General features: G+C 37.9%; 2 protein-coding genes across 8 annotated transcripts in view; one reads left to right on the top strand and one right to left on the bottom strand.

Annotated features, from left to right (window-relative positions):
- Positions 1-2,307, top strand: part of Abi1 (abl interactor 1) — an 89,585-nt gene extending 87,278 nt beyond the window's left edge. For all 4 annotated transcript variants that reach the window (XM_036187700.1, XM_036187698.1, XM_036187699.1 and 1 more), the window contains one exon: positions 1,489-2,307. In XM_036187700.1, the coding sequence (XP_036043593.1) occupies positions 1,489-1,664 (176 nt within the window). In that variant the 3' untranslated portion in view covers positions 1,665-2,307. The remainder of the gene's footprint in view (positions 1-1,488) is intronic.
- Positions 2,308-3,213: 906 nt separating this feature from the next.
- Positions 3,214-12,895, bottom strand: part of Pdss1 (decaprenyl diphosphate synthase subunit 1) — a 49,539-nt gene continuing 39,857 nt past the window's right edge. Inside the window, exons 10-11 of one of the 4 annotated variants that reach the window (XM_036187702.1) lie at positions 7,182-7,262; positions 3,214-3,706 (exon numbers count right to left, since the gene is read on the bottom strand). In XM_036187702.1, the coding sequence (XP_036043595.1) occupies positions 3,566-3,706; positions 7,182-7,262 (222 nt within the window). In that variant the 3' untranslated portion in view covers positions 3,214-3,565. Of the gene's footprint in view, positions 3,707-7,181; positions 7,263-12,211; positions 12,555-12,895 lie in introns of those variants that run through there. The other 3 variants (XM_036187701.1, XM_036187705.1, XM_036187704.1) reach the window with 3 other exon arrangements.

Raw genomic sequence — 12,895 nt, 5'->3', positions numbered from 1 at the left:
CTAGTTACGACGAGTATTACCAAAGTTATTTACAGAGCTTTTCTTCATTAATAATTGTTAATCCCTTGCAATCACTTGATCCTTTTAGTTTGTTATTTAGCCAGAGATATTTTTGATAGTATGTGTATTTTTAAGCTATGATATGCTATTGCAATTATAATCACTATATTGTGATTTTGCTGTAGAACTAAAATGGAAGGAAATGCACTTGTTGGATCTGCTTACCTACAGTGTTTTGTAAGGAGAAAAGACTATTTAACTTGATAAATGATGGTAATCGATCAGTACTTAATCTTTCCCTATTTCACTAATTTAGAGTTAGCAAGGAGACAGGCTATCTTTCTTAGGGTAAAAATATGAGCATCATAATTGCTCAAAAAATTGCTTATTTTAAGAAAAAAACTGCTAAAAATAAATGAAGTAAAATGTAAAAATCACATAAATTACCATTCACATATAGTAGAAAATTGCATGTAATGTTAGAATTATGTTATAAAAATGGGTTTAAGGAAATATTTAAATTCACAGAACAGTAGTATAGAAAGTGGTGCATGTAAGTTGCTTTCCCTTTCTACAAATGGAAAGGAAGAGTATTTTGAACTTTGTGTCACACTTTCTGGGGTTTCCCTTACTTTGCCATCTTTAATAAAAAACAAACTTTTAAAGTGAGTAGACCTTTTTTTTTTTTTTTCTTTTTGTATTTTGAGACAGGGTTTCTCTGTGTAGTTTTGGTGCCTGTCCTGGATCTCACTCTGTAGCCAAGGCTGGCCTTGACTCACAGAGATCTGCCTGCCTCTGCCTCTAGAGGTGTGTACCACCACCACCCGGCTTGTTTTGTTTTCTAACCTGAGTATATCCCCATCAATTAGCATGAAATTTTGAATAAGTAGATTTATAAATGTGTGGTATGGTCAAAATAGACATAGAGTTGTTGAAAGTTTGAGACCAGTCTAAGCTAAATAGTAAGATCTTATCTTAGAAAACCAAAACTAAAACCACCTAAATTTTAAAATTACTTTATTTATTTTATGGGGGAGGGACACATGCTGTAGTCTGTGTATGAAGATCAGAGAACAATTAACAGTCCTCTTGTGCCATGTAGCACTCCAGGGATCAAATTCAGGTCATCTTGCTGGCCCTTAGATGTTTCTTAGAGAGATTTAGAACCCAGTGCCTTTTAGTGTGATCATACTGTCAGTGTGGTCAGTATGATGAGGGATTTAGGGACTTGGTTGGCCACTTAAACTGGTAGGAAAGCTAAGTCCAGCCAGGTGGTGGTGGTGTACACCTTTGGTTCCAGCTCTTGGGGGGCAGAGGCAGGCGGATGTCTGAGTTCCAGGACAGAGAAACCCTGTCTTGAAAAAGAAAAATAAAGTCCTCATAAAAATACTTGGTTTTCCTACATTATATAGATTTGCCATTACATTTTAAAATTCATTAAATGTTGGAGATAGTACTCTCATGTCATACTCTGTTTTTTCTCCACAGTTGTTGCAATATATGACTATACAAAAGACAAGGATGATGAGCTGTCCTTTCAAGAGGGCGCAATCATCTACGTCATCAAGAAGAACGATGACGGCTGGTTTGAGGGAGTTTGCAGTGGAGTGACTGGACTCTTCCCTGGGAACTACGTGGAATCAGTCATGCACTACACTGATTAGTTCTGTCTTTTCACGTAGGCTATTACTCCGCCATCCTGTGGGACTACATGGTTAACAGAATTGTTTTAATGTTTAAAATGTGCCCATATTTTCAGGACATAATGTTTGATTGGTATATTTGGATGTCTACCTGTAAGCATACATTTTGGAGGCAGTTCACATATTGCTGAACATTAATTTATACCAGAGACTGCCTGTAATTGATTATGCATATGTACTCACACCTTGATAACTTTATGACCAGCCTAAATATTCTGGGGATGTGGGTTATCATGTTTAACAAGTCATGGTTCAGAATGCACCATTTCATGTTTCAGTGCAGCATGGTCACTAACATTATGTCAGACTAATAGGAAAAACAGAAAACTTAAATGCTGGTGCTGGTCATACTTTTGGTTTAAATTCTCATTTTTAAAGAATACTGTGTTTAAAGCATGCAGATTTTATGTATTGAAAGATAATTAACAAATCAAGATGCTTCCAATTTGTGTAACATTTATCTGGAGTACTCATACTTGAGTCTCTAAAGTTCTTCATGTGAAATGAAAGATTATCTGTAATGTTGTAATTTGTATCTAAGTTTTTTAATGAGTGAAATTTGCATTATAAATTTTTCCATTCATAAATATATAAGTGAACCAAAGGATTTTGTCCTCTCCTTTACTGGTTTGCTTTAAACATATGTGCTTGTGCATATGCATGCACACACAATCCCAACACAAAAGATTTATTGCAGAATTATGGTTCTATTTTCTCAGTGTAGTAGCTTGGAAATATTTTTAGCTTTATCTTAATGTGTCTGAACAACAGTGTGACAGAATTTTGCAGATTTTGTGTCAAAGTAAGCACATCATCCTATAAGTAAAAATCCGAAGGGATGCCACACCAGTCCTGTGGTTTTAATGCAAATGAATTTACACTGGTTCAATGAAAGGAAAATCTTTTTACATATTGTAAAAGTGAATGCAATTAATTTGTCGATAGGTATATTTAATCCATTACCTGGCACTAATAGCAACATAAAATTTTACAATTGGGAAAGAAAGTAGGCCATGTATTAATAAGGTAATAAGCAGGTTTGTATTGTAACTGAAATGCAACACATGCACTTTGTGTGTCTCCTTGATTTAAGGGAGGGTTAGAGGGATACTTATGTTGTATATAATTCTATACTGCTTAGGATATTAAAGGAGGTCACACAGTGTGGGTTTCTGTGTATTGAGGATTACAGACTTAGGACAGCATACGCAGTAAATGATGAGAGCAGTACAAAATATTCTGAAAATTAAAGACCATTGTTCCTACCAAATCAACAACTATTTCATATATATTTTACCTTTGTTATTTTTGAAGTATTATGTCATTAGTGATCAGATAGCTATATTATGCCTTTTCTTTTTGAAGCAGAATGTTTTCTTAATTTGTAAATAATCTGTTGTCTAAATTTTTATCTACAGTCTTTTATAATAAACTATGCTCCTATGTGAAAAAATTTGGATATTGTTAAAATATAACTAATATGGATTGAAATTTAAGTACAGACTTCAAAAATCTCTGACCTTTAATCCTATGATGACACAAAGACAAACCACTTCAATTTTAACATTGATTATTTATTTGTGTAATGGCTTTCCATGTGGGCATTAACAGTGTAAACAGTACCACACATAACCATCAGGATACCTCGATTAGAATTTAAAGGACTATAATGACACTGGTTTAATTACATTTAAAAAGTTTTCTGAAAACTTTGCCAATAAAAAAAAAAATTGCCCATCAGTAAGGTTGAAATTAATTCCTAAAGTGATTTTTGGTTATCTTCACATGAAGCAAACAAGGTTTCACAAAATTCATGAGGCACAGTCTGGTAAAATAGCTGCCAGAAAGAACCAAAAGAATTGTCATTTATCTCTTGTAAGCACACTTTCTGAAAGCTGGATGAGGGCATCCCTTTCTGTGGATGGCCTGAGCTTCCTGATCTCTCTCACTGCTTCGTGGCAGTACCGCTGGGCGAGGTAGGTGGTTTGCTGTACGCCATCACTCTGCAGGAGACAACAGAACAGACAGGTCACTGGTGAGCTCCTGGAATGCTGTCACAGTAGGTTAAACCACAGTTGGAGACTAGAGGAGCTAGCTGTACAGTGAATAATCATTCTATGTCCTGAAGTTGTCTTTCCGGAAAAATGGCTGGTGCTTCTAGTTTCTTTCATCCTTTTGGATAGGGAAACACACTTCAGCTGCTGGCGCACAGAAGTCAACTCTGTCAAGCAGCTAGCCATCTTCTGTTACGTGTACCTAAGCATTAAAAGTTTTAAAAAGTTCTACCTATATAAAAGACCTTCCTATTTCAAAACGAAAACCCAAAGGGCTTGTGATGAAAATGCCTTTCATATTGGAAATGATACAGCTCTTCCTTGGTGTTTCCTAAACTAATCACATCACTGTGGAGTACCTTTGCCATCATGCCATCCTCCTCCTCTTGTATGAGGACACCATTGCTTCTGTCCTCTGTGCCATTTAAAGATGGTTACATTCTGGAACTGGATTTATTTTCTCTGATATATTTACTGTGGAATTAAGTTGTATAATAAAATAAAACCACTTCCTTCTCAGTGGTTCTCTTATATTTTTGGTTGTGAACCTACCCTTTAATGGCTGAGCCATCTTCCTAGCCCTTCTCCATGGATCTCAATAGCTTTTATTTAGAATACAGTTTTCCTTGTATATGGTTGAAAAACTGCTCAAAACGTGAGTGTAGTTTTCTGTGCCCTTTTGCAACCTTGGTGTTGCAACACATCTTGCTTACATACCTGTGCAAATAACCTACTTCAAAGGGTATTTGAGAAACAAACTATATTCTTTGAGAAAAAACGTCATGTAGCCTTGGCTGGCCTAGAGCTTAACTATATAGATCAGGCTGGCCTCAAACTTACAGAGATCCAACTGGATTAAAGGTATGTACTTTTATTCTCTATGTGTCGCTTCAGCTTGCCTGAACCTATATTGACTAATTTAACTCAGTAAAGAACTCCAGGTTTATGATGTCTACTTGGACGACCATTTGGAAGGTCTTGCTCCACTGTCTTCTGGCATTCAGTTTTTGTTTTTGTTTTTTCTTTTTAATTGCACAGAGCCAGTTTTGATATCTTTGCCATTTGTAGTGACTACTTTATAGATTCTCTTATTGATTCCTCCTGCTGATGTGCCTAATCACCATTTGTTACTGGTCTTTTTTCTCAATGTTACCCTTTGCTGCTTTTATGTAAATGTATCCCATTAACTCTTCCTCCCCCACTTAAGGTCTTGTTTCTTCTTTTATGATTTACACATGTACAAATTTAAGTCTAGTATCTGCTTATGAGAATTTTTTGAGACTTATTTTACCTAACATACTGATCTCTAGTTCTGGCGGTTTTCCTGTAAATATATTTAATTTTTAAACATTTAAAAAATTAATGTGTATGCCTGTATGTGGGGTATATACATGTGGACCATAGGCATCATGTAGACTAGAAGAAGGTATCTGAGCTCCTGGACCTGGAGTCACAGGCAGTTGAGCTAGCTACCAGACATAGGTGCTATGAACCAAATACATGTCTTTGAAGAACAGTACGCTCTGTCTCCAGCTCTGACTTCATTTTTCCTTATGGCTGGATAAACTTCCATTGTGCACATGTATCACATTTTCTTTATTCGTAAGTTTGTGCAGAACTAGGTTAGTTCCATCTTAGCTACAGTAAACAGTCCAGCAGTAACCATGGACTGTAAGTATATCTGATTGTAGGCTGTCTTAAGAGTCCACAAGATGTATTGCCAGGAGTGGTACAGCTAGGTCATATGGTAGTTCTCTGCACTGATTTCCAGAGTGGCTATGTGAGTTTATATCCTGTTAATAGTAAATAACAGTTCCCTTTACCCTGCACCCCCCTCAGTGTTTATTATTGGTTTTTTTTTGTTTTTTGAGACAAGGTTTCTCTGTGTAGCTTTGTGCCTTTCCTGGAACTCACTCTGTAGCCCAGGCTCACAGAGATCCGCCTGCCTCTGCCACCACCGCCTAGCTTGTTTGTTGTTTTGATCACAGCCATTCTGATGTTGGGCAAGATGGATCTCAATTTTAATTGCTAAGAATGCTGAACACATTTTCAAATACTTACTGGCCATTTGTATTTCTTTTGAGACTCATCTGTTTAGTTCATTAGCCTACTTAGTGAATGCTTAGTGTTTACTTTTTGGAGTTCTCTAATTATTTTGGGTATTAAATATATTGTCTGTATAGTTGGTAATATTTTTTCTATTGTGCATGCTGTCGTTCACACATAAGATTTTATATATAATCCCATTTGTCAGCCAGTTCTTGGGATTATTTTCTGTTTTGTTTGAGTTAAATAATGGGCTGTAAAGGAGATGCTCAGTGGTGGAGCATTTGCTAACATGCAAAGCTCTGTTTAGTACCTGGCACTGGGGAATTTTAAAAAGTCTTGTTTTAATAATTTGTTAACTTTATAGACTCTACTACAGTTGTATAGTTTTTTCAAGTGTGCATGCATGGATTTTTCAAGGAAAACTTGCGAGAACCTTCTACTTCCACCATATGGGTCCCTCGGGTCGTCAGGCTTCACAGCAAAGTACCTTTACTCACTGGTACTGGAAATACTTATCTCATTGGCTCTAGAAATAATTCATTTTCAAAAATAAAACTTTGGGCACCTGTGAGAAGTTCTGAAGATATACAGCAATACATTTAAAACAAGGTCCCGAACAGGGTAAATGGCTCTCCCTTTAAAAGAAAAACCCTCATAAATGTATAGCTCACTATGTTGGTTTCAAGTTGTTTTTAGTGACCCACTTACCTTTAGTAGGAAAGGTCATTTATAAGTAGGCTATTGTAACTGTCTAGCTATAGGAAGTAGGCTTTGGACAGGGTTGAGGCCAGTCCCAAACAAGAGGACAGTGCTGATATTCATGGATACAGAAAGCTTATTCCAGACTAGCAGGTCTCAGTTAGCCTTGCCTACATAGGAGTATCACTGAATAACTTGACAGAGAAACTGTATTAATTGGGCTTTCTTTGGCTTATGAGATGGCTCAGCAGGTCAGGGAGCTCACTGCCATGCCTAAGTGAATTCAGTCTTTAGGATTCACATAGTGCAAGGTGAGAACCAATAGGAAAGTTGGTGTGTGTGTGTGTGTGTGTGTGTGTGTGTGTGCGCGCGCGCGTGCATGTGGGTGTGTGATGAGCGTTATGAGCTCCTTCCTTAGTTTTTGTCAAATCAAGCAAGGGTTGACCAACTTGGCCCTGTATCTAAAATATTTTTTTGTAACTGTACCTGCTGTTGCTTTCTGTAGTTTTAAATGTTCCTACCTGGGGGGTGGGATTGGACAGGATGTCTCAGTGAGTAAAAGGTGCCTGCTGCCAAGCCTGCTTGGTCCCTGGGACACACACAGTAGGAAAACTCTAGCAGTTGCCTCTGACCTCCATATAGGTGCTGGGCACACACGCACCAACAGTAGCCTTACCTGTAGGACGTACTGCCGGGCTCTGTCCACATCCCCTGGCACACTGAACCGCCTCATTATCATAGCATTCATTTCTGGGAACTAACCAAAAAGAAGGGAAACCTGTTCATTGTTCCTGGAGGAATGGAGCACTTTAATACCTGTTTGTAACTATATAGAAAATAAACAAAACCAGAAATGGGGCTGGAGACAGCTCAGTAGTGAAGAGTACTTGGTGCTCTTGCAGGAACCTGTATTAGATGTCGCCCACATCATGCAGCCTACAATCTTCCCATAACTCCACTTCCACAAGATCTGAACTCTCTTCTGCCTCCAACTGCCTCCTGTGTTTCAGGAGGACAAAGTACTGTACTTCAAGCTCTAATTCAGTAGGATATGGGTTGGGAATGCCTTATTGAATATCCAGGTGATGTTGGATACTGCTGGTCTAGGACCACATTTGGAAGACCACTGGTTTAGGAAGAGGTTAGGAACTAGAGATTGTCTGAAACCATTTGCATGTGTATGGGGCACTGGCAGTGGGGGTTGCATCAAGTGCCTAGATCACATTCCCAATGAATATGATTATACTGATGTCATGATTACCAGGACTTCCCTGATACTTTAATGCATAGCAAAGCTGAGATTCATTGGATTAGAGGATATAGGGGTATCCATCAACCAGATCAATGTCCTGAGTTATAAAAAGAGATCGCTACACTGCAAAAACAAAAACTCATAGACTTGGAGACTTCATAGGGGAAGAAATTCTGTTTTTCTAGTTCAATGGTTGGTCCAAGAACGAATTCAATATAGCACAAACTAATAGGAGAAAAAGAGGAAGAATGAAAAAAGGTGAAGGTGCCACAGGTCTGATGGCTGGAGTTTGACCTCAACTCACAACAGGAGAGAACTAACTCCTGCAAAGTCGACTCAGCCACTGGTCTCCCTGCTGTGTGGACACACAATCTAAAGAGCCTCTCCACTACACTGAAATTCTTTAGGACAAAGCCAGGACAACAAATACATCATGTCTAGATCCAAGCTCCGTGTTCAGGTTCTGCCAGCAACCACCCCAGCTGATGTCAGCCTTTTTAGTCTGAAATCTCTCATTTCTAGTAGTCTGCAGTTCATGGAGGAAGAGGCAGGGTGTGTTCACTCAACATCCAAGCTTACAGCAGTTTCCCTGACACTATGGCTGAAGGATGAAATAAATTGTCCTGTAATAGTGACCATGGAATCTGCAAAAGGAAAAACAGGGCTCACAAGAGAAGCCCTAACCAAATGATAAGGAGCAGTATTCTTTTTCTACAAAAGCATGTGTTTGAGAACAAAGTTGTCAACATGTAAAGGCAGCTAATGTATACAGAATTTAAGGAGCCAGCAATGAATTAGTTCTTAAGTACTAATTTGTATTAGTTACCAGTCTTTTAAGAATAAAATTTTACTTATAAAACCATGTTAATAAATCAAGAAATGAATCATAATTTTGGTGGTTAAAGTCAAATCTTTAGGCATTTCTTTCAGTTTTTAAAGACCTCACTCACCCCCACCTGTTATTTCTAGGCTATATCCTAAAGCAGATGTGACACTGTCTTGGGTATCTAGTAAACTACCCTGCTTTTGATATATGAGCTTTTCTTTTTTCAGTATGAATCATGTGTGATAAAATAGGCTGATTGTGTAGTTTCTCTGATGCTTTTACTGTCAAAACACCAAACAAAGAAGTTGCAATGAGCATGATCATGGTCCTCCTTTGAAATAATAGCTTGTAGATTTTAATATGCAAATATCAAACTTCTGGAAGGCTGTCTCCCCCACCCCCCATACATGTGAGGAAGAAGTGAGAAACAGGAAGATGATTCTTGCCCCAGATTCAGTGAGAAGACAGTTTTTATTATTTTGTCTTTTGCTTGCTCATGCTGTTTTACAAGTAGGAAAACATTGTGTAAGTGAATAGGATTTTAACTCTGAAATCTGTCCACACAACTAAGGGTGATCAGTGCACTGGGATGAGTTGGCCCCAAAGAGTCACCATAATAGCAGAAGCCTGAGCATCTGGTGCAGGGGCTGGTGGTGGCAGTTGGAAAGATGGCTACAGCCTGACATTTAGGTCTAGTGACTTATCAAGTAACAAGGAGATGAAAGGAAAGTTTTTAAAAAGAACTTTTAAACTAATATAACCTCACCAAGAAAGTAAACTACTATTTTGTTTCTGAGTGTTTCACAAACATTTTCATGTCACAAAAGATTTAATATGAAGATTTAAAACAAATACATAGATGGGATATAAAAAGCCAGACAATTTTCTCACAGTGTTTTCCAAGCTGAAGGATATCACTGTGTTTTACTTTCCCACATTTACATGTTTAAACATTATCTTTAGGGAAGGGAACCAGCAAGTCTAAGCAAGAGAAAAAAAGGACAAATATTGCTAATCAATTCTTTACCTTCTGGGGCATCACAAACAGCAAAAATAATGGTCAGACATTACTATAACCATACTGCAGAAAATGTGTGATCAGACTTTAACAAGAATTTATATTCTAAGAAAATCATGAAGTATGAGATAGCATAGCAAATTCAGGTAGATGTTTCTGAGTTAATGTATAAGGCATTCTAAAGAAAAAGGATGGAAACTTGTTTGTTTAGGATAAATATATTTCTTATTTCCAATAGATTCTGTGTACAGTTCCATTATAGACATCTGCCTCTGGCTCTGGTTTGCACTTGTGAATAAGGTCTTCGACAATGTTTCTGGATTTTTGTTTGTTTGTTTGACAGAATCTCATGTGGCCCAGGATGGTCTTAAACTCACTATGTATTTGAATTCCTGGTCTTTCTGCCTCTACCTTCCAAGTGTTGGTGATGGATGCCAGGGATTTGTGCATGCTAGGCAAGTACTCTACCAACGGAGCCCAAGTTTTTACTCTTGAAGAAAATATAAGCACCTATACAAGCATATACTAATATACTATCATCACTGGGACCTCTCCAGAAATCCTGGAACATTGTGTGTGTGTGTGTGTGTGTGTGTGTGTGTGTGTGTGTGTGTGTGTGTGTATGTGTGTGTGTGTGTTGCATACATGCACACTAAGAATCAAACCCAGGACCATATACATGTTAGGCAAGTCTACCACGGAGCGATAGCCTCCTGAAAACACCTTGGCCATCAGGAACAATGCCTGAAGAGTGGCCATCAGGAAATCCTTCCCAAGGTTTCAAAAATAGGAGAATCAGTCAAACAGTTTTTAGCCCAGCAAATAATGTTAAGATTACTTATCATGTCACATTAAAAAGGAAAAGGCAAGCCAGGTTTGGTGGACATGGCTATTACCTTAGTACTTGGGAGGCTGAGTCAAGAAGACTGCCATCAGTTTGGGGAAGACCTAGGATCTCAGAGCAAGACCTTCAGTGTTACACAGATGGATTAGTTCAAAGACAAATCTGTGGACACCAGCCCATGGGAAAGGTTTACAAATACTTTACAAGTACTCTAGTAAATGTATATGTTATTCACTAAGAATAGTGATGGATATAGTATGCAGTGTATCTTCAGTGCTAGGACCGACCAGTTACCTGGTCTGTGGGTACTATTATCCACACTGTTAGTCGCAGGAGTAATCAAGTATAGTAAAATGAAATGCCAGACTTAGAAGACCTGAAAAAGATGGCCTTCTGTGCCATCTACCAGATGTTCTGTTTTGGCCAGACATGCGCATCATTTTCATTTATATAACAGTTATCTACCACAAAGCAGAACTGTGAGAGCAGGGCAATGTAAGAAAGAATCCTTCATAAACTAAAATCAACACGGTTTTATTAAAGCAAGATACTGTATAATCCTGCATTATTTTCTGAACTTGATTTACCCAAAGTTATTTTAAGCATATGAACTTTTGACAGATTTCTTGCTAAGAACCTCTTTTTAACAGTATAATCCATAAAAGATCCTAAATTCAGTGTTTTGAGAACAACTTGTAAATACATGCTTGACTAAGTATAAATATATATTTGATTAATTTTTGACCCATGTGCCAGAATGTGAAATGAGTCCTGTCCAAAGTCAGTTCCTGCTTAGCCTCATCATGTTTCCTTTTGGGGGTTGCACTATGCCTTATAACTTGTTCCCATTGCCTCACAGGCAAACTGGGGAAAGTGCTGTCTGGTCAGAATAACTGGGTGACTTGTGATTCTGGGATTTCCCAGTAAGCACACAAAAAACCATAGTTTGGGCAACCTTCTGTTCCTTTTCCTTGCTCCTACTTCAAGAACAATTAACCAGCCAACCAACCAACCAACCAACCAACCAGACAGACAAGCAAATATAAAGCCTTAGCAATTTCCCATCTGCTGTGAATTATAGGCAGGTCAACTATAAGAGCTGTGCATTGTTTCTGTTCCCACTTTGTACCATTATATCTGAATGCATAATCAGCTATTAATCCATTGTGTAGAGGAAAGTAAACTGTGGTTCTTTAGAAATAACGTAATGAAACAATCAAAAGAAGCCAGTCTATTCCACTTGTCTCATGGAGCTCATGACAAGTATTTACAATTGTTGAGATTTCTAAAAGCAGAACAAACCAAAACTCTTTATAGACTAAATCAGGGAAAGGTTCAGGGCCTAACTGAATCTTTACTGAGCTAGTTGGCTTTGAGAATGAACTTGAGCTTTATCTGAACGGTCCTCTACTCATGCATACTAACCTGTGACTGAGAAGAAGATCTGTAACTGCACAACAAATGCTGGCCAATGACTAATTTCTCTATTATCAGATATACTTTCATTATACACATTTATATACATGGCTCAGAGTACTGGGTGTGTGTAGGGGGTTATGGCATAACAGAAAATGTTCCTTACTAAAACTTTAATGTACAAAAGGTTTTCTTAAAACTTTTTAAACTTGGCATATATATTAGTAATCTTCCTAAATATTGGGTAGTGAGTTAATAAGTCTCAGTCTCATGGGAGAAGGGACCCACCATTCATAGCATGCCTATATTTTGTTGTCTTTCTTTTTTCTTTTTTTCTATTTCTGAGAGTTTTTAGTTTTTTGTTAAATGTCTAAATGTTAAATATATGTAGCTCAGACTGTCCTCCAAGTTATAATCCTCCTGTATCAGCCTCTGGATGTTGGGTTTACAGGACTGTGCTGCTGTATCAGAACTGCACACTTTTCTCTTCACTTGACCTCACAGTTATGAGTGTGGTAACGAGGACAGAAGTTTCCGAGTGCCCCAGCATCTCTGTTCCAGTCTTTATTCTTCAGTTGACCGAGACTGTCCATGGGATCCAATCCAGTCATCCAGACATTGGCCTCCCTAGATGAGTCACCATCACCCATAGTGTCCGCTAGATAGGAGGGTGAAAGATCATCTCTGCCTTTTCTTGAATCAGAAATGAATCAAAAGGAAGGTCATTGGTTTTAATATCAAAATGGAGCTACTTAGTGCTAGAGAAGTTATGACTTACATGTTAAAGAAAGAATATAAGTAAAATTTATAAGAACACTGATAAAAGTTTTAAAAATTTTAGACTCAAAAGGTAGTTGGTGATCATCTTACCACACTGATAAATAACCAATTAAATGTCACTCAGATGGATATTTGTTTTAAAGATACCCACTCACAGCTAATGGCTCATTTATTCCAAGTAGCATTTGGCATAGCCAAAAGCCTATGGCTAGGGTCCAAAAGCAGCTATGAAAAGGCTGCTCTGACAGTCACTG

This window comes from Onychomys torridus, chromosome 5, assembly GCF_903995425.1.
Source record: "Onychomys torridus chromosome 5, mOncTor1.1, whole genome shotgun sequence".
In the NCBI taxonomy this organism is placed as follows: Eukaryota; Metazoa; Chordata; class Mammalia; order Rodentia; family Cricetidae; genus Onychomys; species Onychomys torridus.
Note: the sequence above shows the minus strand (reverse complement) of the source record. Positions and strands in the feature narration are given on the sequence as shown.